We start from the raw sequence: 26,877 nt of genomic DNA, 5'->3' as shown, positions 1-26,877 counted from the left end.
GCCGTCTCCTGAGGTTTCTAAAACTAGTTCCTAACCACCTGGGTTGAAAGAGCTGCTTGAGATGGTCTTGCACCTTGTTTTAGAATGTGGGTGCAGTTAGCAGCTCTGGCTGAAACTGGATCAGAAAAGCCTGCATTTAAAAAAATAGCATTTTATTTTGAAGCAATTTCAGACTTGGAGAAAAGTTGCAAAAATAATTCCAAAGCTCCTGGTGGAGCCTCCGCTCACATTCACCAAACGCTCACATTCTGCTACATCGGCTCTTCCGTTCTCCGAGAGCAAATCCCAGAGTTCACGGCCTTTCGCTCTTGAACTCTCCCGTGTGATCCACACCTCGGGACATTCTTTTATTTAATCACGGTGCCATTACCAACGTCAGGAAAGGAGCATCGGTACGATACCATGAACTAATCTACGGATTTCTTCAAACCTCCACTTGTCCTGCTAATGTCCTTGACAGCAAAAAAAGGGGGGAAAGTCCTTGAGGATCCTTCCAGAAAGCATCGCCTTCCATTGTCTTGTGTCTTTACTCTTCTGATGTGGGCCAGTTCCTTGGTCTTTCTTTGGCTCCCATTTCTGAGAATAGACCGTTTATTTTGTAGAATGCCCTCAGTTTGGGTTTGACTGGTACTTCCTCATGATTACACTCATTGTGTGTATTTGGGGCAGACACCCTCAGAAGTGGAGCTGTGTCCTTACACCTCCGCTGAGAAGGGACACATGTCAGTTTATCCCGTCGCTGGTAAGGTCAACTGGTGACTGTGAAGGTGGCATCCGTCAAGCCGCTGATCTGTACAGTTCCCGTCTTCACTTTGAACTAATCAGTATCTTATGGGGAGATACATGGAGACTATATTAATATCCTGCTTTCCAGCAAACACTTTTATCTCATTAATTTTAATTTCCTTGATGATTCTTGCTATACCTATTACTATAACGATTGCCAAATTGTGATCCCCCCCCCCAATTCCATAATTTCTTCTACATTTCTTAGTGGCATTCTGTTGTCAGATGGGAACTGTCAGAGCAGACCCCACAGTGAGGAAGGCCAAGGGCCAAGTCAAGATGGTGGAGGCGGGGCATGAGTATCAGGCCCCCGAAGGGTGGTCTAGGTGCCTCCACAGGCTGTGCTTTGAGCCCCGGTCACTAGTACCTCCCTACAAGATGTCTGGAGGTGTGGTCCAGGGAATTCCTAAAGGGGCTGTTGGCCCCATGCAAAGGTGCTTCTCAGGGCCAGAACCACCTACTCAACCCTCTGCTATTCTGTGTTCCGCCTCTCAGATACTCCTCACTACACCTGTCGTGGTCTGTCTGTCCTCCCCACTAAGCCAATTTCCCCTTTCGGGGTCTGTCTTTAGCCTCCGTGCCCCCAGATCCTAGTACAAGGCCTGCCTTGAATGCCCGTGCTGGAGTTCCTGGATGGGGCAGGCTGCGTCTTTGTATCTTGGGTGTGGGGTGGCAAGAGGCCCAAGGCAGTGGGAAGGGGGTGGAGCTCCACAGGCCTGGGTGCCGACTGACTGTGGGTGAGGAAGTAGGATCTGGAGACTCACAACCAGGTCTGGGCATAGGTGACCCCTTGGTGGTGGCCGTGCAAACTGAGACGGGGAACATGGACAGAGGGTCAGGTTTAGGGGCCCAGCAGGCAGCGGACACAAGGATCCGAATTCAGTAGGGATCTGGGGCCGGCAAGCGGCTGCCGGCCCAGATTTGAGAGTGACCTGTTCAACAAAGTGGGTTAAGCCACTGGCAGGGTTTATTCATTATCCAGAGGGCACGGGCTCACCTGGAAGCAGGCGGAGACTCTGAAGAACGTGACAATCACCAGGAAGGACGGGCAGCAAGAATAATCCAGACTTGTTAGGACCTGGGGGGTCACAGCAGCTGGGGCCATTTAACTTAGAAGCAGGCGGCCCCAGAAGGGATCACTGCAGTGCAATGGTAAAACAAAGCCACTGGCTGGTCAGGCGCCCTCCATATACCACGTTCCACCCCCAACAGGTAAGGATCTTGAAACTTTCAGTGCTTAAAATTAGAAAGCTTGGGTAACCTAAAAATTCCATCTCTTCCTGAATGACTCATTCCCCCATAAATGCAGAAATAAAGCTCCATTGTGCTTATATAGTTGGGTTATGCCAGTGGGCATGACTCCTTATGTTTTGAACTTGACCTTACCAGACATCACCTCTAGAATTTGCTCCCATTTCTCAGACGACTGAGGTCCCACCCAGAAGGCTCTGGAAGGCAGCCCTTCTGGGGCCTCATGCAAAACTGGTTCCAAGCACCACGACCAAACCAGAACACTGATTCTTGATTGAGTCCACTGTGTGGGGGGCGGGGGCTTCGGGCCGTGAACCCTCGTGGCAAGGATCCAAGGAGTGAGCACACATTCCCATGCAGCTGGTTTGACAAGGTTGGGAACTGTCCAACTGTCCCTGACACAGAGGGGTGCTCAGCAAATATTTGCCAAGTGGACAGAAATTTCATCATCCTTGTTGTCCAGTGTGGCAAGTTGGAACACACAGGGTGGGGCAGGGTGGGCGCTGGCAGAGGCGGGGACCCTGCACCAAGTGGTTAATGGTTAATCGTTCTGGGAGTTCAGACTTGTAAGAGGCAGGGCGGCACCCAGTCACCTCCTCAAAGTTAAACAGTAGCTCTGCGAATCTTAGAAAGGCAAAGGCTCCATTTCCTTTCTCCCGCCTCAGGGCCATTCTCTGAACCTGTCCAGACCCATCCGGGACCTCCCCGGGAGGAAAGGTCTCCGCTCGGATCAGTCTGGGTTCCTGGCTGGGAGGAGGACTGGGGTGGGGGAAGACAGCCTAGCCAAACCCCTTGCTTAAATCATGTAGCTCAGAGTGTCTCCTCCTTGTGGAGCTGGGAGACACCTGGCCATCTTCCCTGAGCTTGTCACTTGTGTTTCCAAACCCCGAGCGACCCTCCATTCTCCCCTTGATCCTGCAATCTGAAAAACCACTGAAGACAAGGCCCACTGGAAGGGCTTCCACGATTTCTAACTCCAGTTAGGCCCCTTTCTCAAACTAGCTGTGTGCCCTCAGGCAAATCACTCAACCTCTCTGAGCTTGTTTTTCTCACTTGTAGAATGAGTCTGTTGCCACTTAACGGTCCTCCCTTCTCTCGGGAAATATGATGGCGCTGGGCGGTTTCCCTCCCTGGCCGAGAAGCTTTTCGAGGGCAGGAACACAATTCTGGTATTTGTTGTCCCCTCTCCCCAAATGCCGCAAGTCTAGGAGGCACTCCACGGGCTGAATAAAGTAAAAGTCCTTTAAAAAATAACAGGAACACTTGGCATTTACTCTGTGCCCTGAACCAAGTAGCTCAACAGTTTCCGAGGATTCTCTCCTGTAATCTCCATAGTGCTCAAGGGCAATGCAATTCCTCCCGTTTTAAAGAGGAAGAAACAGAGGCTCAGAGAGGCTCAACAGTGTCCAAAGTCAGGCAGCCTTGTATGGGGTAGCCGAGACAGCAGCCACATCAGAACTCCCATGCCTTTGCAGACAAACCCCTCTCTCTGAAGACGCAGGGACGTTTCTGGGAGAGAAAATGAGGCTTATCGGAGCATCAGAGGAAGAAGGCTTCTGAGCTGCTCAATGTAGCCTCCAGGGGAAGGGGCTCGAGATGGGGAGACGAGGATCCCCTGCCCCCTGGGATCCCTGTCTACACTGCTCCTGACTGCCGCGCTCAACTGTTATTTGCTCCTATGGTGGTTCTCAACAAAGAGTGATTTTGGCCCTTCAGGGGATATTTGGTCACGCCTGGGGACATTTTTGGTTGTCACAACTGGTTGGTACTCCTGGCATCTAGTAAGTAGAGGACAGAAATGCAGCTCAACAGCCCGCAAAGCACAGGACAGCCCGGCAACAAAGAACGACCCCGCCCGAATGTCAGCAGCCTTGAGGTAGAGAAACCCAGTGCTAGAAAAATGGGACTCTGCAGGGCTGCCTGGGTGGCTCAGTCGGTGAAGCATCGGACGCTTTGATCTCAGCTCAGGTCGTAATCTCAGGGTCCAGAGATCGATCCCCATGTCCCCATGTCGGGCTCCGAGCTCAGGGCGGAGTCTGTTTGTCCCATTCCCTCCCCCACTCGTGCATGTTCTCTAAAATAAATAAATAAAATCTTAAAAACAAATGGGACTCTGCAATGAGCTCTTGGCTAAATCTTTGTCTGAAATCCCTCCTTCTGAAGTATGCATGCTTCCCATTTTAAAGGTGACGGAACAGACTCAGAGACTCACTTTAGAGCCCTCAGTCAGAAAACCAGGTATCGGTCCCATTGGCCCCCTCAAGGCTGTGGACGTGGGAGGTGACTTAGCGTCAGAGGACATGCGATGGGGGTCGCAAGTACAAAGAAGAGTAAATTCAGAGTCAGGAAACCTGGGTCTGGTCCAGCTCTGTGATAAATCCCCTGGGTAAGTCACTGTCCACTCTGGTTTTGTTCTTCTAGGGTTCTCCCCAGTACCAACCGATGTTGCCTTTTCGTTACTGAGGGGTGCCTTGGGGGCTTGGAGATGGGGAGGTGTGACCCAACTTCAGGCAGGGGCCATCTGGGGCTTTCTCATGTTCATCTCTGCACAAAGGACAAATGCAGAGGGAAGAGGACAGAGCCTCTACCCTCGGGAAGCCTGGAGGAAGAGGTGTTCCTTGAGCAGAAAAGATCAAAGCCCCTGGGTCCCCCCACCCCCTGGTAGCTTCAGAGGTGAGCCTCCAAGTGTGGGATCCCAGAGTGGATGAACTCCCATCTGGCTGAACTTAACCCCTCTCTTGAACATCCTGGCTGGGCTGGGACAGGCCTTCTCCGTGTGGTACAGCCTCCCACCAGTTTAGACCCATCTCTGCCTTGACCTGAGATGCCCTGTTGCCCTGGGTGGGCCTCTGGGTGGCACTCCATACGTATCACAGCAAGATTCCTCTTAAATAGCCCAGAAGCCAGAAGCGAGGCTCCCAGCATTATGGGGTGGAGGACAGTTTGCTGGGGGCACTCTGGTCACAAGAATGGAAAGGCTCCGGGGCTCTTGCCCTGCTCAGAAGTCAGGGACAGGATCCCCACGACCCTCAGGCTCCACAGAGCTCCCTTTGCCGGGAGTAGCAGCTCCTCGGGAAAACCAGGCAGCCCCCCAGTTAGAAAGATTTAGCACATGGCTGTTTTATTTCCTCAACAGTGAAAGAGAAGGGAGGTAGGGCCCCAGCTCGGCGTGTGGGGCAGATGCCTTCCCCTGCGCCCATCACCACCTTCTCTCCTGTCTCCACTGGAAGCTCACAAGCAACGGAACTCCTGGCCTCCGGGATGACCCCCTGTGCACCACCCGACTCGCAGGAAGACACATGCACTCGGTCAAAGCAGAGTCAGAACAACCAGGCCAGGCACAGCTCCCTGTGTCCTGCCCAGCCTCAGTGGGTCTTCCCCCGGCCCTCGGAGATGACTTCCTCCGGCTGGGCACGCATGTACCACTCCACCCAGGAGCCGTCATAGATGGCCACGTCGGGCTTGCCGCACAGGTAGGCCCCCAGTGCCACGTGGCAGGCTGTGACGCCGGAGCCACACGTGGCCACCAGCGGCTGGGACAAGTCCACCTTCTTGTCCTGGAATAGACGATGGATCTCCTCGGGGCTCTTCTCCAGGCCCTCCTTGGTCAGGAAGTCCGAGAAGGGGATGTTCACTGTGCCGGGGATGTGGCCGGGTTCGATGCCTGCAGCAGGAGGGCAGGAAGGAGGGGACAAGTACAAAGGTGTATGAGATATGGCCCCTGAAGTATGACAGCCTCCCAGGCAGTCACAGCGCTGAACTACCCCACATAGAACTCACAGCCAGGCAACCCAGGCACCACATACAGGCATTCCTATTTTACAGACGGGCATGCTGAGGGTCCGTACTGCGCAAGGCCCCGAATCTAGCAAATTGCTGGCTGGGATTGGGACCTCAGACTCGGACTCCACCAGAGTCTCACTCTGCCCCTGGCTTCCTGATCACCTATGCGCCCTGGGGGCAACAAAGACAAACCAGCCCTCTGCCTGGCGAGCACTCCTTGCACTTGCAGTAAAGGAACCCATCCGGCAGGGTGGACAGGCATCACTGAGCCATTGCAAGGATGACGGGCGTTACAAAGGCCCTATGGGATGTCATGGGACACATTACAAAAGATATTAATAGTAATAATAATCCTTGCATTACTGAGCTCTTATTTTGTGCCAGGCACTATTCTGAGCCCTTCCGCTGTATCTTCTCCTTTAATCCTCCCCCAAACTCTATGGGACAGAAATGATCATTCTCCCCTTTACACAGATGAGGAGACTGAGGCACGCAGACTCAGTTGCCCAAGTCAGAGAGGCCCCAGAGCTGGTGCTGCTANGGGGGGGGGGGGGGGGGGGGCGAGACAGGGAAGCTTCTCTGAGAAGGCGCTGAGAGTGAGTAGGGGATCTGTCATGTAGAGAGATCTGGGTGGTGGGAATCAGAGGAGGCAGGAAATCACGTGGGGTTTAGAGGGGTTAAAGGTCACTTGGCAAAAGAGCAGGCATGGGGGAGCTAAGATGTAGAGCTTTGACCTGACTACAAGGGGAAACCAGACTTTGATTTTCAAAAGATCACTTTGATCATAGCACGAAGCACCTGGGCAAAGCTAGAGAGCTGTTCCTGAAGACGGTCACCCCCTTAACCCTAATCACTTTGCTTTCACCATCCCCTGTGAGGCCGGTGGCACTAATATTCCCATTTTCATGCCAAGGACTGAGATTTGGGACAGAATCAACCCTCACAGCCTATGATGAAAAAAATCTCAGCCATTCAGATGCTAGGGTGGGGTTCTAGACTAGTGGCTTCTGCCTCGGTTTCCCCCTACAACAGGGTCCCACTCCTCCAGAGAGCCGCTGACCTATATCGGTAGCTATTGCCAGGACTTGAGCGTAGAGACAGTGCTCCGAGTCCACAGGGAGGTGAGTGCACCCCACACCCCCACGTAGGTGCAGCAACGGCTCACTGGGACACATCACATAGAGACCAACCCGCAGCAAGAACAAGAGCACGCTCTCAACCCAGGCTGGCCACTGTCCGAGCAGGGCTGTCCCTGTGCCTTGAACCCCGACCGAGCAAAGCATGCTTCCCCCTCCCCTGCCCGACCGATGCGGCCCCTCACTGAGGGGCACGCTTGTCCGGGTCTCGGGCCGTGCAGTGGGAACGATGACAATGAGGTGATGGCCACCACTGTTCTAGAACGAGCCTTTGCGTGCGCTGGCTCAGTCCACCTCCCCAACAAGCCTGCTAGGTGTGTCCCAGCATCGCCCACTGTCGAGTGAGCCCACTTTAGGAGGAGCGAGTAGGACTGAGGTAGCCTCAAGCACCTCTGTGAAGAGCTACCGCCACAGAAGCACACGTTAGCTCCATCACCTCCCATTTCTTAGTGCACCGTCTCTGTGCCAACGCGGGGCTGAGCGGTTCGGGCTTTTGTTCTCATCTGACATTTGACCCTCACTGCGTCCCGTAGGCTCTGTTTCTGCTCTGATTTCACATAGTGCAGCAGCTGCAGCTCAGAGATTAGATTAGGTGACCTGCCAAGTGGCTCTCTGCCCTCTGTTGCTCCCCCTCCCCCCGCCAAGGGCTGAGCTGAAGGATTTCAGGGGTTCAAGGTGGCGTCCTTATCAAGTTGAACAGAAAACTGCCATCTAGGTAGGTTCAGAAATGGTTGGCTATCAGCGGTTTCCTATGGTGTGACCTCACGTCAACACCGCCCCGCGTGGTTCCATGTGGCAGGGTCCTTCTCAATTCCCCAAATCTCTCGGTGCTATTGGGTGAGTCTTCAGGATGCACTGGGCGCATGCGTGGTCCTCGCCCTCGGGCCAGCCAAAACAGTGCGAGGACAGGAGAGCTCACGCTGCTCTGTAAGCCCGGAACAGAAGCCCCAACCCTGACTTAGGGGCATGGGGGATGCCATTTAGGGACAGACTCCCAGAGGAAGTGGCAAGAAATTCTTGGCCCCCCCCCCCCCCCCCAAGAAGGCACGAAGAGAAAAGGCTGGATAATGACTCGTTGTTCACTGCCGTCAAATGGACTGCCTCAAATCCCCGCTGGGCTGCCTCCTGACCTTGCCACCCCTCCAATTCCGCAGAGACTCCCCCTATATCCATAGAATCGGGGTGGGGGTGTTTGTCTTCTCCCCCTTATACAGGGGGAGAGTTTGCGTAGTCACTGCCCCGAGCACGGGTGGGGGTGGGGCAAGTATTACTGTCCACTCTTTAGGAATAAAGCCAGTGAGCTTAGGGAGGGAGGCAACTAGAACCCAAATCTCAGGCCCGCACCCCACGCGGTGTCCTTTAAAGGCAGGGACGAGGCAGAGCTCAGCGCTCACCCGCGCCCACGCCCACGCCCCAGCTGACCGCCCGCCCCTTTGCGCATGTTTGTTACCGTCTCGAGGCTCCGGCTCGGTGCCTCGGAACCTGCCGGCGGCGCGGGCGTCCACCACCTGGAAGCGCCGGGATTCGAGGTTCTCCTTGATGTCCTCGTACGTCTTGATGAAGGCGGGGTCGAGCGCCGCGCAGAACTCCGCAGGCTCCGGGCGACTTTTGCCCGAGCTCATCGGGAGGCCTAGGTGCAGCCAGTGGCGCAGGCCGCCATCGAGCAGCGACACTGCCCGGTGGCCGAAGGCGCGGAACATCCACCAGACGCGCGGCGCCGAGTAGAGGCCCTGGTCGCTGGCGTCGTAGACCACGACGTGGGTGGCGGCGCCCACGCCCAGGCGGCCCGCGTACTCCGCGAAGTGCGCGGCGCTGGGCAGCATGTGGTCGTAGGGCGACGTGCGGTCGCTGCACTGGTCGATGTCAAAGAAGGCGGCGCCGGGGATGTGGCGCTCCTCGAACTCGCGGCGCGCGTCGCGGCCCAGCTTGGGCAGGTACCAGGAGGCGTCAAGCAGCTGCAGGGGCTGTCCCGCGCGCGGAGCGCGCAGTGCCTCGGCCACCCACTGCGCAGACACGAGCGCGCGGAAGAGCTGCTGTGGGGCCATGCTGGCGGCGGTGGCGACACTGGGGCTGCAGGCCTGGGCGACAGGGAGGATGTCAGGAGGGAATCGAAGAAGAAGCAGGCCAGGTGGTGGGAACCGCCTGCACCGCTGGGCCTGGCTCTAGCCCGCAGGGGCGGTGGAGCCCTGGGGAGGGCAGAGTCCAGGGAGCACAGAAAAGCAGCTGTGGCAACCCAGGTGCAGACTTCGGTCACCGGGGCCTCCCCTCCCCTCCCCCCGGCAGGACATATACACAGCGCAGAGCAACGGAATGACTCTGACCCCTTAAGAGGGCCCCGCAGGCCCTTCATCGCTGCTGGCTGGGGGTGGGGTGGGGAGGCGGTAGGGACCGGGCGCCCGCCCCCAGATAGGGGCCAAGTTTCAGCCCCTCCCCAAGATGTAGCTCTGCTCCACTTGCCACCCACCCAGGTCCCTGGTGGAATTCATTCACTCAGTCATTCATCAAACGTTTATATAAGCAGCCTCATGGGAATAGTAGCTGGGATTTACTGACTCCTTGCTGTGAGTCATTTAATCTCACAATATCTTAGAATACTGCAGACACAGTAGTAGGTTCTCAATTATTTGTAGAACAAGTGGCCTCAAGAAGGTTGGTAATATTCTCACTGTTTCACAGAGGGCGACCCTGGGGGTCATACAAGTGCACTGAGCTGGCCAAGGTCAGCGGCTGGGCAGTCTGACCCTGGAATCCAGACGCTCATGAGCAAACACTGTGCAGGCTCCGGAGGCCCAGCAAGGGCAGATTTTGCCCCTTGAGCCTGAACTTTGTCTCTGAACCTTCATGCAGCAGCTGCAACCGTGACCGTGCCTCACCCCCTCTCACCTCCACTCCCCTGCAGGCCAGCAGCTGGGAGTACACCAGCCCATGACATGCCAGGTCACAGCCTTCCAGGGTCAGGATGCCCTGAACACGTTGAGCCCCTGTACAAACAGCCCCTGGTCCATTACATGCCTTCGTGCAGGTCAGAGAAAGGTACCTCTTCCGCCAGGGCACATGACTGGGTGAGTGGAGTGTGAGCTGCAGGTCACCCCCCTTCCCCCCTTCAGCAGGGCACAGCCTTACCATCCATACGCAGCATCCATACCAATCCTGCCACGGAGGGGAAGGGGTGGGTAGAGAACAGGCGCTTTGTGGGCCAGGTCACAGGCTAAGTGCCTTGGTCTTTTCCGATGGGCCTACGAGGACGCCCGTTTTCTGCACCAGGTGACTAGACATGGGAGTGCCTTGCCTTTGCTCACACAGCTAGTCAGGGGCAGCCTCGAGATCTGAAGCCGGAGATCTGGCCTTCTTCCCCAGCCCCAGGTCCGTGATGACCAGGGCCTAATGAGTCCACAGTGTGACACCTTGTGCCCTGGCCTCTCCCAGACTCATCACAGTCTGGCTTTTAGGAAGTCACTCTACCCACGTGGCCAGGCCCTGTGCTGAACACGGAGAAACTCTTGGTTTTGCCAGGCCCTGGGGGTAAAGACAGGCCACAGGCCTGCTCGAACGACAGTATAATTGAGCAAGTCTGGAGTTAAGTGTGAACACGGAGGGGCCACTACCTCAGCCCAGAGTCGGAGCAGAAGAGGTGGGAAGTCTTCCTGGAGGAACTTTTCAGAGACCCAGGAAACTACAGCTTGACTTTGCCGGGGGGGCTTTGGCTAAGGGGTGATTCCAGTATCTGTGGGTTACACCACACTGGATAATGTTGGGGTTGCTGCAGGTGCTTTCATGAGGAACCCACTTGTGAACCACAGTGGCTCCTGCCCCACGCCCCACTATTCTTGGGGCTCCTGGTGTTTTTTTCCCCTGAGGATCCATTTAGAGTAGAAAGAACCCCAGACTGTGAGTCCGAGCTCTGGCCTCAAGTCAATGTGAATCAGTCTGCCCCCTAACTAGCCATCCGAGGGCAGGCATGGTGGGCTCCCTGGCCATCTTCACTTCTTATATTGGGGCGTCCAACCTTCAGCTCTTACAGTGGAGATTACATAATGAATGTCGAGGGGCCATCATAAGGCACTGCATTGGCTGGTTTTAATAATCATTAAAAACGGCTTAATAAAAATGCCATTATTTCTGAGAAGTTACTCTCACAGGTGACCAACTTTGAGCAACAGCAACACCTCCAGAATCTTACAGGATTGGGTGGGACTTCAGAGGTCCGAGGTCATCCTGCCCCACCCTGCCCTCAAGGGATTGGCAGTTGTCACATAGGACTGAAGGAGGCAGAGGAGGACAGGCTGTGTGTCACTGAGGGGTGCAGACTGGGCCCTTGGGTACTGGCCAGGTCTGGCCCACTGCAGGTGCGGGTGCTCTGGGAGTGAAGGACTCCAGGTCACATGGGACAGCCCCAGGCCCATCTCAGGAGCGTACACAACTACACTAGGGGAAATGGGGGCCCCAGGCTGCCGCCTGGGGTGGGCCCTGGAAGAACTGGGCTCCAGTCACACTGGGCAAGCCACAAGGACTTGCCCCAGCCTACTCCTTCCCAGCACCCCCTCTGCACCTCAGGGCAAAGCACAGAGTTCAGAAGATTCTCCAGGGAAATGCTTGTGGAAGTATGCCTTTTTCAACTTCCTATGAGAATATAATTATTTCAGAGTAAAAAGAATTTTTAAAAGGGGGATGAGAAAAGCATTCCATACGTATGCAAAAAGCTGAGCAGGGGCAGGGGTGGCCCACAGCTTGGAGGAACGAGTTGTTCCACTTTCAGGAATTATGTGAAAAGGTTGTGAAACACAGCCATTGTTAAGAAATGAAATTATACAGGGGCGCCTGGGTGGCACAGCGGTTGGGCGTCTGCCTTCAGCTCAGGGCGTGATCCCGGCGGCGTTATGGGATCGAGTCCCACATTGGGCTCCTCTGCTATGAGCCTGCTTCTTCCTCTCCCACTCCCCCTGCTTGTGTTCCCTCTCGCTGGCTGTCTCTATCTCTGACGAATAAATAAATAAAATCTTTAAAAAAAAAAAAAAGGAAATGAAATTATACAAACTTACAATTAAAAGGTTAATTAACATCAAAGGCAATTTTTTTTTTTAAAGTATGAAGCTTTGGGGGTGAGCCATGTAAACAATGGCAGCAGGCAGGCCACGTGGACTTCAGATCTGAGATTAACAACTGAGGGGTCTCAAACCCACTGAGAGCCCCTGGAGTAACTCGCTAAGCCTGTCTCTCTAGTCTTTAAATAAGTTTCCGGCCTACTCCGCAGGGTTGCTGTGAGAAGTCAGTAAAACCCTAGGAGCAAAGTGCTCACCCAGCAGGCCTTGGCCCATGCTAGTTTCATTTCACTCCAGCAAGTTCTTCGCCAGTTTCTTCTCTTGGATCCTCTGGGTCACTCGGCCTTGCCTCCCCGGCCTCTCTGTGGGGCTTTATTAGTCCTCCCCCTCCCTCTTACCCTCTCGGGTGGCACCAGGTGACCCCACCCCACCCTCAGCTCCCCGCCCGCCGCTCACGCCGAGGCCAAGGTGCAGGCCGCCGCAAGCGGCTGCGGAAGGCCATGCTTAGGGCGAAACCAGGAGCGCGCCTTCCCTTCTAGACTGCAGCCCCCTACTCCGCTCAGACCCCGCGGAGGAGTCCCGCGCCGCGTACCCCAATGATCGACCTCCCCCTAAAGAAAGGCGAGCGCGATGCCGCAGCAGTTACCCGGGTCTCGGGCTCCAGGCTTCCGGGATCGGTCATGGCCCCGGCGCAGGCTGCCCCCTCCCCGCGCCCGAAGCCGTCCCCTCCTCCCGCCACCAACCTGCGGCCGGCCAAAGGGAGGTTTGAACCGGCCAACTTCTCCAGCGGTCGGGGGCGAGAGCCTGGGCGGCGGCGAGGGCGAGTGAGTGCGGCCGGGTGGGTTGGCGGCCAGGCGCCCGGGCCGCTCGGGATTGGGCCGCCGGTCTGGCCCCTGCGACCCAGGGGAGGGTCCCCCTGGCGAGAGCGGGGCAGGGTGCCCGGGGAACCTCGGACCCAGCAGGGGCAGAGGGCACCGAGCCGGGGCCTGGGCGCGGGCGTTCTGGAGGCGGGCGAGCCCTCCCTGGCTGCTGAGATTGGCCGCCGGCAGGCTCGCCAGAGGCGCGGGCGAGGGCCTGTGCGGGCCCCAGCGACCCCTCCCCCAGGCGCCCACTCCCCTACCCTCCCAGCCAAGGGAGTCCTAAGCTCAACAGGTCCCCCCGCCCCCCGCTCCCCCGTGCTGCGCATCTTTTCTCTGCTCTTTTCTGGCAGGATCCCAAGGACGAGCACTGTAGCTCCCGGGGCCGGGCGCCCTCCCCGCCGGCTCCCCCTTCTGGGGCCCTCGGAGGCTCTCGCCCCTCCCCCTTCTGCGCGGGGGGGCCCCAGGGAGGGGCGGAGCGGCCTTTCCTTGGGGAACCCGCAAACCTTTCCCACAGCCTGCCCCCGGCGCCGCGGGGTTGCTGGGCTGCGGCGAACACGCCACCCTGGGGGAGTGCGGTGGGAAAAAGCTCCTCCCCGATCCCGCCCCACGACACACGCAGACCTCATGCCGCTCTCTTTCCCGGTTTCCACCCGCGCCAGGTGATGCGCAGAGCTGAAACCATGGTTCATCAGGTGCTGTACCGGGCGCTGGTCTCCACTAAGTGGCTGGCGGAGTCGGTTCGGGCTGGCAAGCTGGGACCTGGGCTGCGGGTGCTGGACGCGTCCTGGTACTCGCCGGGCACCCGCGAGGCCCGCAAGGAGTACCTAGAACGTCATGTGCCCGGCGCCTCCTTCTTTGATATAGAGGAGTGTCGGAACGCAGCGTCGCCCTACGAGATGATGCTGCCCAGCGAGGCCCACTTCGCCGACTACGTGGGCCGCCTGGGCATCAGCAACCAGACGCACGTGGTGGTGTATGACGGTGACAACCTGGGCTGCTTCTATGCGCCCCGGGTGTGGTGGATGTTCCGCGTGTTTGGCCACCGCACCGTGTCAGTGCTCAATGGCGGCTTCCGGAACTGGCTGAAGGAGGGCCACCCGGTGACATCGGAGCCCTCACGCCCAGAGCCGGCTGTCTTCAAAGCCACCCTGGACCGCTCCCTGCTCAAGACCTACGAGCAGGTGCTGGAGAACCTGGAGTCTAAGAGGTTCCAGCTGGTGGATTCACGGTCCCAAGGACGGTACCTGGGCACTGAGCCAGAGCCAGATGCAGTAGGTAGGTGTCCTGAGGGGCGGGTGGCCCCTGGGGAGTGATGCCCCAAGGAATGATGGAGAGTAAGGTTGTGTGGTGCCCTCAGGTCCCCCCGCAGGTAGGTCCCGGTCTGGATCTGGGAAATGAGAGAACAGAGCCAAAGCTAATAGCCTTTTCAGCTCCGATGCCCGAGGACCTACATAGGCGTTCCCATAGCCGCCTGCTAACCAGCGACCTAGCATCCGATGAGGTGGCATCAGCAGAGGGGACTGGTGACATCTTCACCCACATCCATGCCCAGACACGACTCCCCTTTGGAGGTGTGTCCACGAGCCCAACACACATCTCTGTACGGAAGCTCTCAAGGACACCTAGCTTCCCAGGCCCCCCCTCGTTCCCCCAAAACCTACACAGACATCAACAAAGCCCTGCCCGCAGCACCCCGTCCCTCCTTCCAGCTCCCTGGCCCCCCTGATCTTTCCGAACAGCTGCAGCCTGCTTGCAGAGCTGTAAAAGCAGCTGCCATTTCAGACTACACACTCGACACTGCATTGTCTCATCTAGGAAGGCTTAATATCCCCATTTTAGAGAGGAGGAAACGAAGATGCGAGGCCATTAAGTTATTTGCTCAGTTAAGTGGCAGAGTTGAGATTTAACCCGGTGCTGACTAGTTTCAAATCAGTGCTCGAAACCAGGAGTCCACAGGGACTCATCCTCTCCCACAGACAGAGGGGAGGCTAGGAGGGTTCCACATTGCTGGAGGTGGGGGGAGTCTCAGGAGAGGAAGTGCTGAGTTCTAGAACCTCGTAACAGAGAACCTTAGAAGTCTCTCCATCGCCCTGGCTGGGTTGCCTGCCTGGGCACCTCGGGTGGCAGGGACCTCCCTGCTTTGGGGGCCTCTCCAGGCTGGCCGACACCCCCTGGCTCTGGGCTCTCTCCTGGGGGTGGGGGGTTTACAGAGCCTAAGTTCTGTGGCACATCTTTCCTAACTCGTTGAAAAATGGCTCTTCCTTTCTGTGCCTCTGAGGGACAGCACTCTGTGAAAACTGTTTTGGACACTCTTAGAGCTGGAGGTCCTGAAAGTCACCTTGTCGGACAGAGGGGAGACTGAGGCACACAGAGGAAGGAGCAGGTCAAGGCCCTATGGCTAGTGAGTGGCAGAGCCATGGCTCTCTCCAGGACCCGTGTTTTTCTTGCCCACCTTGTTCTCTGGAGGTCTGGAGTTGAAGATTCAGAAGTCTCTGAATCACGGACCTCCTGCAGCCCCTTCCTGGTCGTGGTCCAAGATGCCTTCTCTACTTGGGACTTTCACTGCCACTTGGGGGAGGAATGGTAGAATTGTTTCCCTAGCTGCCTCTTGGGGCTTGCTTGCCATGAGCAAGCTGCAAATAAGCAAAGAGATGTCAGATCCCATCTCCTCACTCCCGTTTTAGGATGAGGGCACTGAGGCTTAGAGAGGAGTCCCTCCCCACCTCCCTGCTCCCTACCCCCTCCCACCTCCTCCAGATCCCCAGGAACATGGATCCTCCCTCCTGTGAGGTCAGCCCCTCCTTTGTGGCAGGACGTCAGTGCAATTTCTTGGCCTCTCTGGGTTCCCTTACAAAACAAGGAGAGGAACGCCAGCCTTGCCCTCCTGGCTGTATGCTTATTTAGATGCAGCAGTAGCTGGAAGGGTATTTTGAGAAAGGTAAGGAGCCCTATAAAGGACCGGGCCATCTAGAAAGCATGGGCGGGGCACTTCCTTCCCTCATTCCCTAAAAGGCTTGGCTGGCCTCCCGTACAACACGTTTTGGGGGCACAAAGGCGCATGGGGCTCGCTGACTTCCTGGTCCCCAGCTTGGGGTGGGCTCAGCGGTCCGGATATACCACCCAGGGGTGGTGTGGATGGCAGACGCTGGAAGGAACATCCTAGTGGAGGAGCCGGGAGTGGGCCTTGGACTCCCAACAGGTGCTTCCCGCTGACGTGAGGCTAGCACCGCCCCGGGCCCCGGCTTTGTGCNCCCCCCCCCCCCGCCCCCGTGCCTTTGGTCCTGTTTGCAAGGGGCACAAGGGGAGAGTCAGGCAGAGCTGAGCTTGCGTCCCACCCTGTGCAGCCTCTGGTGAGCCCTTCCCTCCTTCATGAAAGGAACGTGCTACCTTACAGAGTGCTGGCAGAAGCCAGCCAAGGAGGTGGCAGGGGACCCTGCCAGTGTCTCTATAAACCCTTTTCTCTTTTCCTCCGGCCTTGAGGGCAGTGAGGGTGAAGAAGGAGAAGACCGACTCCCTAACGGGCACTTTTATCCGCAGAATGTTTTATGCGTGTTCTCTCCTTGACACCCACAGCAGCCCTGCGTGGGGTGGAAGGTGGGGGTTAGGGCTGATCCCACTTTGCAGGTGGGAGAAGGGAGAAGAGGGTTGTCTAAGGAGGCGGAGTGGCCAAGATTTGACCCCAGTCAGCAGGCCTCAAAGTGGGGCTGTTTCCCAAGGCCACTGCTGTGTAAGCAAACACAGGGCCTCGGAGGAGAAAGGTCACAGCTCCACAGTGCCCTGCGGCCCCTTGCCTGTGTCTCTCCCTCCCCGGGGCTGGGGGCTGGTGTGGGATGGGGGCCGGGAGAGTGCTGAGCTGCCTCCCAGGGGCCAGGAGTGGAGTGGCCCACTGGGGCAGCCTGCAAAGGATTGCTTTGTCTATAGGAGGAAAGCAAGAAAAAGCCGAACAGGTTTAATCCTGGCCTGGAAAACCCACACGTAGCAGTGGCCTGAGAGATGTTAACTCACCCCCCTGAATGGTGAGAGTTCACGGCCTCCTCAGGAACTGGGAGCTTCCAGGGGTAATCTGAAACCTGCCCCCAGATGCAGAGGGCAGGGAGAGACCCAAGAAAGAGCAGGCCACCCCGGGTCAGTTGGTGGTAGGTTTAATAAGGCAACTTACTTACTAGGCTTGTGTGGGGTGGCCGGCCGCAAGATGAGATTTCCACACCCGCCTGCCGGATCTTGAAAGCTAATCCAGAGGCCTTCACTGGGTTCAGTCCCAGTTGGTCGCAACACCACATCGCTCTCTCAAGGCCACGTCCTTGGGGCAGTGTCTGGGAGCGGGGAAGGCAAGCAGAATGCACATTCCAAGGACAGGGGAGGGCGAGAGGAGCCTCCAGTTGCCCCAGTCCAGCTCATGGGTCAACTGGTGGTTATGTCCTCTCCATGACCTCCCCCAACCCTCTATCCCTCATATCGGCTCTCTCTTCTGCATTGTGCCCTGAGCGGTCAGCAAGGGGTTTCACGAGCATGGTGGTGGCTCCTTTGGTGGCTCTCTGGCTCCACGGGCGGCAGACTCCATAGCAACAGTACTGGCACATATAAGAGAAGATACAGACTAAGACAACGATTCCCCAAATCAGTGGTAACATTTGCCATCAAGAGCCCCGTGATCCGAACCATTGATTTATTAAGTCCCCTAGCCTGGGAGTCAGGTCACTGAGGACCTTCCTTCACTGGTATTCTCATGTGACTCAGTAAAGGTGACATAAGAGACTCATCAGATAGGAACACACAGCATTCTGTTTGGATCGTGGCCCAGGTGTCTCCTTGCAATGCAGCGATGATGTCTAAGGCCACCCTGTTTTGGAGCACAGCTTTTCTCACTGAAGATCTTGTGGTACTCAGTAAGGACGGGTTTTGTTGGCTATCATTCAAGGCTTGCTGGGTGAATTTAGTTAAGGGCTTCCGTGTGTGCCGGAACATGCTTCCGCGCCAACGGAGGGGACAAAGCAGCCAAATGATTGTGCCAGCGGGAATCAGAAGGGGCTCACCTGGCCTCGAGGAGAGGGAGGTTGGCAGCTTCAGGACCTCTACCTGGTTGTGCACCCCGTGAGTGTTGGCTAGGGGAGGCAGCGCTGTCGGGAGAGAGGAGATGGACTGGGGGCACGATGTGGCGGCCCAGGACCCCCACCTCTTCCCCTTGTTCAAGGGCGCGTGTTCTGTTCCAGGTATAATGCATTTTAGCAGGTCTGCCTTAGAGCAGGACCATGAGATCCCAATGCAGAGGGAGCAGTTCTCACTCACCCCTCCTGCTGGGACATCTCGTTGCAGATTCCAGTAGATGCCACCTTGCCCACGTGTGATGGGCTCAGTGTTCTCAGCCATAACACGTTGATCGGCACAGAGCAGGACAATGGTTCTCTCCCCCCACTTCCACACCTTTACGGTGTTGGGTGTCTCGGCAAGGGTCCCCAGTCTGGGAGAGGGGGCAACAGGCCCTACTGGTTGATCATCCAAATGTATAGAAGCCCGGGCCAGGGCTTTAGTGATCCGGCCAAGGTGGTTTTACCTGGGACTAATTTAATCTGCTGCTTTAATATTCATTTTTCCTTTTTATCAACCCTATTGCTGGCGGGTGATAAGAGAGATGGGGACCTCCATTCTAGGTCCTGTTCCTTTGCCCAGTTTTGCAATAGGACCCCCAATCATTGTCTAGTCGGCGAGGGTATCTCAACACCGTATTCCATTTCTCTCATCCCCTCATGGTGGCAGCCTGGTCTGTAGTGACCAGGGAGGGCTGGGGTTAGGCCAGATGGGGTGTCCACACAAACCAGGCATAGGAAAAACCTTCACTAACGGGGAGGGGGCAATATAACCAATTTGCCAATCTGTCACCAGTTGGGAACTCTGGTGAATGGCCCCAGGCTCCTTTGTCAGTTGCCTTGTGTGTCGTTTACAACACACAGGACAAGCTGTTACTGCATTAACCAAGCCACTCTATTTCAGGGGCAAGCCAGCATCCTTGGCAATATGCTGACCCACCCGGGCGCAGTGGTGGCCTCTCTTTCTGTGCATCCAGTCTGCTATATGCACGGAAGAGCTAGGGGCTGTACCCGGGCTAGGGCAGAGGCCTCCTGACTGCCAGGGGGTGGGAGTCAGTGCCCCATGAGCTGGGATATGGAAAAGTGAGGACTGCCTCAGGCTCTTGCAGGCAAGCTCAATATTCCGTCATCAGTCCTGACCCCATAAGGGCCCACTCATGGTCATCCACCCTCAGCTTCCCATTGCCCAAACAATAGGGTTAATCCGGTTAAAGACCAGGGCTAAGGAGTGACTATGAGTTCAGCCAACTGGCTGCTGGGGTTCCTTCCTCCCTGAGCGTCTCCATCTGGAGGGGCGCTGTGGACACCACTAGGAGCCGGTGCACTATGGGGGTACATAGAGGTTTTGCCCCCTGCCAGAGCTGGAACCAAAATCTTTGGGGTACTCTCTCCTGATGTCTCTGCCACAGTGCCTGACCCAAATCTTCTAGAGTCCCAGATTCATTGACTCAAATGGGGGCCCTGCTTGGGAGATGCCCAGAGATTTAACATTTCAATAGTTGTTTTACCTTCTCAAAGGCAACTTGCTGCTCTGATCCCCAGTCACCCTTTCTTTACCAGGCAGCATAAGGGACAACAGCACTGTGCCTCAGGAAATAAGTCCTCGGAAAACCCTACAATCCCTACAAAGGCTGGCATCTCTTCCGCCTTCTTATGGGTTGGGTGGACTTGTATCTTACCAGCCTTCTGCAAGTTCACCACCATTCTTCCAGCAAAGCCTGCAGCATGTCCTGAAGCAGATTAAAGTTTTCACACATTAATATTATAGGGTCAATGTGATAGGCGCATTTTACTGATGTGAGGAAGGAGAGTAGGGGCAGTCCTGGGGCTACCATTCCATGCAATTCGTTCTTACGCAGGTCAGTGGTATGATCTTAGTTCTCAGAAACCTCTATTTGTCCATCTTGCCCAGGAATCTCCCTAAAGAAGAGACCCCTTTGCAGGAAATGCTTTTGCAAAAGCATCGGAGTAAAACAATAGCTCCGATGAGAATTCATTCTAATGCAGTTGACAAGGGAATGTGGTTATTTTTGTGATAAAACCAAGATTATGATTGGTAACATGATACCAGGACATATCAGATTTTTAGGAATTTTATATACTTTCTGGAACACTCTTAATAATAACTTCCATATAAATAGTTCCTAGGGAAAGATGAACATCACTTTCAACTTGACGAGCTTCCCGTTTAATTTAACATATGAAATGTCTGATTCGTTTAATTTCTCTTCTACGAGGAGAAAAACAAATCTTTCCAGCCTGTCCAGAAACATCTCTAAGTTAGTTCAAGGTCAATAAAGCTTCATTTAGAATTTGATTTGGTGGAAGTTTGTCAAAAATATCAGAAGGTTTTAAAATACAGGCTCGTGTAGGATCACGGATCACTGTGAAACAACATTCAGTTATCCATTTAACCAAGATGACAATTTAAGGTTCCAAAGGCAAATAGAGGAACTGCATAGTTGTAAAAAAAACAAAACAAAACAAAACAAAAACCACTTAGCTCTTTTAATAGAGAAGAGTGCATTTTCTTAAGTAATCAAAGACTTGGTAAAGACTTCATGAAATATAGGAATTTACTTTGATAAAACGCAGTCTTCGTTTTTTAGGTAGGTTACCTAAAAGGCAAAGGGAAGCCTTTCACGATCCCATCAAGAACAGACCAATTGTCCAAGAAAACTTTATCCTTTACAGCAGATGAGAGAAAATTAAATTTCAGTTTTACATAAGTTCACTTTGATGAACTTATTTTTAAGCTAATTAAATAGAGCTCCTTACAGATTAATTCTGGTAATACCTTCAGGAGGTAGAAAAACATGTATATTTAACATATATCCATAGACATATGTAAACACACGACAGACCCCATAACTAGCCCTCAAGGAATAATCTTAGGGAGACTGGGCTAGGCTTTGGGCAAGGGAACTTCTAGAAGAGTCTGTACCCACCCTCCCCAACCCCCAGATTTTTTCCTACAGTTTCTGTGAGTACTGTTTTGGTTATCTCCTGGGGTGTTTACATTTTTCAAAGACATAAGATTTGCAACATTGGATTTAGTTTTCCCCCAGGTTTGGGGGCGATTGCTATTGAAAATTTCCCTTTGTATTAGGGGTGGGAAGGCGTGCGGCATCTCCGTTTCCCCCTCGACCACATCTTCCTCTGCATTCTGGTCGCTTGCCCGGCCATCAACGTCTCAGCGCCCTAATCAGCCTTTGTCACAAGCCCCTGTGTCTTAATCCACTGCACCCTGTGCCTTCCTTGCCTTGCAAAAAAAAAGGGGCGGTGCACTAAGGTCTCCAGCTGACTTCTGCTGTCCTGCCTTGGCTGCCAGCCTCGAAGCCAACGGTGTAGTGGAAACCTGCACATCCTTCCCTAACCTCAGCAATTCTACCAACTTTCCAACTTGACTTTGAGCCTCTAGCTGGGCACCAGTCTCCAGCTGAGCTGCCCACAGTAGAGGCCAGTGCACGGTTCCCCAAACAAGCGCGGTAAAGCAGCTGGAGTTTTCGGGGCATCCCTAGACTCACACAGAGGTCCACAAGCACCTTACATACGGGCCACCCCTCCCTGCACAGAGGTCACTGGCCGACATAGGATTTCCCACACGGATGCCTCTTTCCCGAGGCCCATTTCTTCAGTCTCCTGGCTGACCGGCTGGCCAATTTTTCGTTCCCAGCCTCCTCTGGAGCCTCCCCCGGGGTAATCTGAGACCAGCCCCGGAGGCAGAGCGCAGGGAGAGGTGGAAGAAAGGGGCAGGCCACGCCAGATTGGTAGGTGGCAGGTTTGATAAGCAAGGAACTTACTTACAAGGCTCATCTTGGCCAGCCGCACGATGAGAAGGTTTCCACACCCACCTGCCAGATCTCTCAAGTTTATGCAGAGGCCTTAACTGGGTTCAGTCCCATACACACTGTCCAGCTGGTCTCAACACCACATCACTCAAGGCCACGTCCTTGGGGCAGCGTCTGGGAGCGGGGAAGGCGAGCAGAATGCACATTCCAAGGATGGGGAGGGCGGGAGGAGCCTCCAGTTGCCCCAGTCCAGCTCATGAGTCCACTGGAGGTCGCATCCTTTCGCTGACCTCCCCCCCATCACTGGCATCTTCTTGGCCCAAGCTGAAGCGCGAAGTCCCAGGCCTCTGAGCAATTGAGGAACATGAAGGGTTATCTTATCCATTCCCCTATCTCAGTTCCCTTTTCCAGAAAGGCTCAGGCTAGTCCAAGAACACAGGTTTTAGGATCAGGCAGACCTGACTTCACATACCTGTGTGTCCTGAGGCGAGTTTTCTCACCTCTCTGAGCCTGGGCTCCCCATCAGAGCCAGGAGGACAATCTGGCTTTGTCAGCACTCGGGGAGGGCAAGCTTTTGAGCTACCCCACTGTCGGGCGCCTGGGGCCACAAGTCTGAGCATGGTGGCCCACCTGCTGGGGGATGGAAAGCCTCCAGTCTGCAGTGGAGGTTGGACTTGGGTTGGGGGGGAAGCAGCAGGAACCCCTGCTTCTGGGCCCACGTGCCTTTGCTTCCCTTGGCTGTTCTCCAAGGTTCTCTGGGCTCGATTCATCCGGGCCCTTGTCACGCACGGGCGGTCAGTGCCTGCTCATTGAAATTCTTGGGACAGGCCCCGAGCCCTCTCTGGCAGAGGTGAGGGGAGGACCCCCGCCTCCTGAGGCTGGCCCAGTTTCGGGAAAGCCCGCATCACAGAAAGCCCCCGACTTCTTTACTCGGAAGAGCTGCCTTTTATGTAGCCAGAAGAAAGCAGGGAAGCTGTTTTCATCCGGGATGGGAGGAAAGAAACAAAACGGCATTCAGAACTTAACAAGCACTTGCACTTTTAAATGCACTTAAATTCAGCCTACTGTCTGGATGCCGAAAGATTTTTAAGTTGGGTGTCTTGGCAAAGGACGCCTTCGAAGCCGACGGTCTGTTGTTCCTCATTGGTAGGGTCAGTGCACATCCATTCTCAGATTAAAGTTTCCAGACCAAAAAGATAAAATGACAGCAGGAGGATATCACTGTAACTTCTGTTAGGACACCTATTCAAAGGAACTCTGGGCTCCTGTCAGTGAAATTTGCAAGCCTCTTTGGCCTCAGGGTGCGGGGAATGGGAGGTTACCGACATGACTGTGTATCTGTTATGTGCCCAGGGTCACTGGGGCTTCTACCTATAGCTAATCTTCTCCACAAGCCTGTAGGGAGGTGGGGTTATGTCCCCATTTCACAGATAAGGAGACCGAGGCTCAGGGATGCAGGGCCTCCTGGCTGCACCCTACCCCAGCGTGTGCCTTGGTCCGGTCCTCTCCCTCCCGCTGCTGCCCACCCTGCTCCTGCCGTGTCCCATGGTCCAGGTGTCGGGGGAGGTGGGGAGTTTTGGAGGAAGAGGAGCCCAAAGAGATGCCTAAATCTGTCTTGGGCCCCACTCCCAGCATCCATAGCCTGCCAGGGCTTGGGGTGCCTCAGGAAGAGAGGAGCGAGCTTCGGCATGCAGAGGGTGGGATCAAGGCCTTGGCCCTGTGGGCACCCCCAGCTCTGGCCTTGGCCCAGACCCCTTTGCCCCCCCCTTGCTGGCTATTCTGAAACCAGATCTGGCAGAGGGGCCTCATTGGGAGGGGAGACCGTTCCAGAATGGACCTCGGAGCCGGTGCAGACCCTCATGATACTTCTATCCAAGCCTCTCAATGTTGCTAGGAACGGCCTGCAGGGAGGGGTGGGTGGTGGAGGGGTGGGAGCATCAGCATCTGAGGGTGGATGGGCCAGGGGCAGCAGCTAGTGCTTTGGTCCTTACAACACCCCGGAACCCATAAATACTCTCATTCCCATTTTACCCCTGGGGAGACAGGCTCGGAGAGGTGACGTGACTTGCTTAAGGTCACCCTTCTGGTAAGTGGCAGAGTGGGATTCGAACTTGTCTAGCACGAGGTCACATGCTCTTTCCACAGCTGTGCTTCACGGGAACATCAGGGGACTCGGGGTAATCCTGGGTCTGCCTTTGCCTCTTTGTGTGGCCTTAGCTGAGCCATCTCATGCTGCCTTGCCTCGGTGTATACATCTGTAAAATGGACATTATACTTTATGAATTTATATTTATATTATATTTTATGAATCATGTGGTTATCCGTTTAGCATCTGTCTTCCTTGCTAGACTGTAATCTCCCTGAGAGCCTGGACCGTGTCCACCGCTGTGTTCTAAGCAATTGGCCCGGCACGAAGCATTTGCTTCTCAATAACCCTATGAAATGGGTTATGTACCATTGAGCCCATTTTACAGATGAGAAAACTGATTCAGAGAAGTGAAGCATTTGCCCAAGGTAGCTGTTAGTAAAAGGGCCAGTAAATGACAGAGCCTAGACTCAGCCCTGTCCTCTCAAGCAGGTAGGATTTGGGGCATCCCTACTTCAAGGCAGGTTTTGGGGGAGGGGAGGCCCTTTGTCTTGTGTCTCCGGCGTCAGTGTAGGTTGGGCCAGGAGTAAATTGAGCTCTGAGAAGGCCAAAGGTGTTACTTTTGTTTGTGAAGCTCCCTATCCTTATGGCCATGGCCCCACCTGTTCCCACCCCCCAATGCCGCTCCTGAACCTGTCCTTCCCTTTGTCCTCTGCTGCGCCCAGGACTGGACCCGGGCCACATCCGGGGCTCAGTCAACATGCCGTTCATGGACTTCTTGACCGAGGACGGCTTCGAGAAGAGCCCAGAGGAACTGCGTGCTATGTTCGAGGCCAAGAAGGTGAACCTAACCCAGCCCCTCATTGCCACGTGCCGGAAGGGAGTCACCGCCTGCCACATCGCCCTGGCCGCCTACCTCTGCGGCAAGCCGGATGTGGCCGTGTACGATGGCTCCTGGTCCGAGTGGTTCCGCCGGGCACCCCCGGAGACCCGTGTGTCCCAGTGGAAGCGTGAGAAGGCGTGAGTGGCGGGCCTCCTGGCTGGCTGGCAGCTCCCATCTGTTTAGTGACCGCAGCCCGGCAAACAGTGCATACATCTTCAGCAAAGGAGACTGACCAGGTGTTAGAATTGCTTTCCCCCCAAACACTGTAATAAATTGCCTTTTCTGAGTAGCTGTGTTTGCCTGCCTCTCCCTGGGTTTCACCCTTGCCCCATCTGCCCAGCTCCTTCATGTTCCTTAGAACCCACCAAGGCCAGAAACTTCCAGAGCAGCCCTCTCCTCGCTGGGGAGGCCACACTGAGGATGCCACTCTGTTATTTTGTTTTGGCAAAGGAAGCCACCTGTTGTCCCATGTCAGGTACAGCATACTGGGACCTACTGGAAGGGAGACGGGGAAGCCGGGGAGAAGCAAAACCAAGGCTAGCTGGGTGCCAACCCCTCCTGCTATAGACTCAGCCCTCCGGGTGCGGGGAACGGGGTAGGGGCATCCGGCGTTCCAACGCAATGTCACCCAGTGCAGGTCCTGGGACCTCTCAGAAGAGGCGATGCTCAGAAGCGGGCCTAAGGAAGGTGGCCTCCACCTGGGGTGTCCTTCCTGGCTCAGAATACGACCCTCCGGGGAGCACACGAAGAGGGGCTGGAGAAGCAGCCTCAGCCCCGGGGAGAAGGTTCCAGAGCGCTGGCAGTGTGAAGCTATGATAGAAGCCTGGGCCCACATAGCTGGATGATGAGTTTCCTAGAAACAGGCTTTCTGAGCCCCCCTTTGGGGCCGTGTGTTGGGGGACCCACTGCTGGTGTACTGAATTAAGAATCAGCAGGTTATGACTTGTTGAATGAGGGGGCACCAGCCACCCCCCACAGGGGCAGCTGGTAGCTCCCTCAGCGTCTGAGCTCCCACTTGGGGAAGTGAAAACCCCGGGTTTCTTTTGAGGGAAGATGCGGTTTTAATACACCCACACAAAGGAAGTTAAGTCATAAGATTTATTACTTACAGGTCCCAGACATGGGTGGGGGTGATGAGCCAGGGGAGGGCAGCCCTCTGTCCCAGGTCACGCGTGAGCAGGAGAGACAAACGGGATGCCTATTACTCATCAGGCGGTTAGGGCGGAAGGCATGAACTAGCCATGGGCTCAGCTCGAAGTGGTTCTTTTACTAGGAGCCCTGGAAAAGACAAAGCTGGAGTTTGAGATGGGAATCCTAAGCTCGGGCCCCTGTCTATGTCCAGACCTCGGGGCAAGGAAGGTTGTCCTGTTGTCCGATGTCCGGGCAGCACCTCGGGAAGGCTGTTTTCCCCTCACAGGCTGCAGGCTGAGCCCTGGCCTCACCTAATGGGGGTTCCCGGCTTCCACTGAGCAGCCTTCCTGGCCAAAGACAGGGCCCCCGAGGGCCAGGGACCAAGTCCGTCCATGAAGTGACCCAGCCCCTAGCCTGGCATTCGGGGGGCAGGTGCTCAGTAAATGCTGAGGAGACTGGGTGTCGGGCTGGGTCAGGCTGAAGGCCTGTGGGGTCTGCGTGGAAGAGGCTAGGGCTGACTCCTCCTGCCTCCATGCTGTCCTTGTCATGCCAGCGTGAGCCTCGAGTGGCCAGAGAATTCGCTAAGCCATGCCCAGACCCCTGGCCCACAGCAACTGCCGAGGGAACGTGAAGCTAAGTTTGCGGGAAGGCTCAACCAGCAACAGATCATACGGGCGTGAGAGCAATCCCAGAAGACCAGTGAGGAGGCAAGAGGTGGTGGTGGTCTGGACGGGGGGCCGGGGCGGGGGGCGGAGGTGGCTGAAGGGGTGGGAGTCTGGTGTCCTTTGAAGGCCTTGCTGATGAGCTGCTTACAGGGTTAGCTGTGAGGTACAGGTGACATCTCTCTCTGCAAGCCGTGCACCAGGCCCTTCTTGAAAGTGACTTTGCTCAATCCTCAGTCTTTTTTTTTTTTTTTTAAAGATTTTATTTATTTATTTCACAGAGAGAGAGAGCCAGTGAGAGAGGGAACACGAGCAGGGGGAGTGGGAGAGGAAGAAGGAGGCTTCCCAGTGGATCAGGGAGCCCGATGCGGGGCTCGATCCCAGG

At 55.5% G+C, this 26,877-nt stretch overlaps 2 protein-coding genes across 5 annotated transcripts; one reads left to right on the top strand and one right to left on the bottom strand.

Moving 5' to 3' along the window:
- Window positions 1-5,132: 5,132 nt before the first annotated feature.
- Window positions 5,133-12,753, bottom strand: MPST (mercaptopyruvate sulfurtransferase). Of its 4 annotated transcripts, none has more exons than XM_034643718.1 (3): window positions 12,642-12,753; window positions 8,407-9,034; window positions 5,133-5,701 (listed from the first exon to the last, which is right to left on the bottom strand). In XM_034643718.1, the coding sequence occupies exons 1-3, from the start codon at window positions 12,675-12,677 to the stop codon at window positions 5,403-5,405; spliced, it is 963 nt and encodes a 320-aa protein (XP_034499609.1). In that variant the 5' UTR covers window positions 12,678-12,753; the 3' UTR covers window positions 5,133-5,402. The 4 variants fall into 4 exon arrangements, with proteins under 4 accessions (XP_034499609.1, XP_034499611.1, XP_034499608.1 ...); XM_034643720.1 differs by having other exon boundaries at window positions 12,739-12,753; XM_034643717.1 differs by having other exon boundaries at window positions 12,588-12,714.
- An 8-nt stretch (window positions 12,754-12,761) lies between these two features.
- On the top strand, window positions 12,762-24,988 carry TST (thiosulfate sulfurtransferase). Its single transcript, XM_034643721.1, has 3 exons — window positions 12,762-12,819; window positions 13,515-14,130; window positions 24,542-24,988. The coding sequence occupies exons 2-3, from the start codon at window positions 13,518-13,520 to the stop codon at window positions 24,838-24,840; spliced, it is 912 nt and encodes a 303-aa protein (XP_034499612.1). The 5' UTR covers window positions 12,762-12,819; window positions 13,515-13,517; the 3' UTR covers window positions 24,841-24,988.
- Window positions 24,989-26,877: the final 1,889 nt, after the last annotated feature.

This window comes from Ailuropoda melanoleuca, chromosome 15 (genome assembly GCF_002007445.2).
Source record: "Ailuropoda melanoleuca isolate Jingjing chromosome 15, ASM200744v2, whole genome shotgun sequence".
Taxonomy (NCBI): Eukaryota; Metazoa; Chordata; class Mammalia; order Carnivora; family Ursidae; genus Ailuropoda; species Ailuropoda melanoleuca.
This window is presented reverse-complemented; position numbering and strand designations above follow the sequence as displayed.

Bases quoted from the DNA above. Each gene is read 5' to 3' on its own strand.
- TST (XM_034643721.1), top strand. From the start codon at position 13,518: ATGCGCAGAGCTGAAACCATGGTTCATCAGGTGCTGTACCGGGCGCTG. The intron at 14,131-24,541 runs GTAGGTGTCCTG...TGCTGCGCCCAG, and splicing joins GCCAGAGCCAGATGCAGTAG to GACTGGACCCGGGCCACATC.
- MPST (XM_034643717.1), bottom strand. From the start codon at position 12,677: ATGACCGATCCCGGAAGCCTGGAGCCCGAGACCCGGGTAACTGCTGCG. The intron at 9,035-12,587 runs GTACGCGGCGCG...CCTGTCGCCCAG, and splicing joins GGGGGAGGTCGATCATTGGG to GCCTGCAGCCCCAGTGTCGC. The intron at 5,702-8,406 runs GTAACAAACATG...CTCCTGCTGCAG, and splicing joins CGAGCCGGAGCCTCGAGACG to GCATCGAACCCGGCCACATC.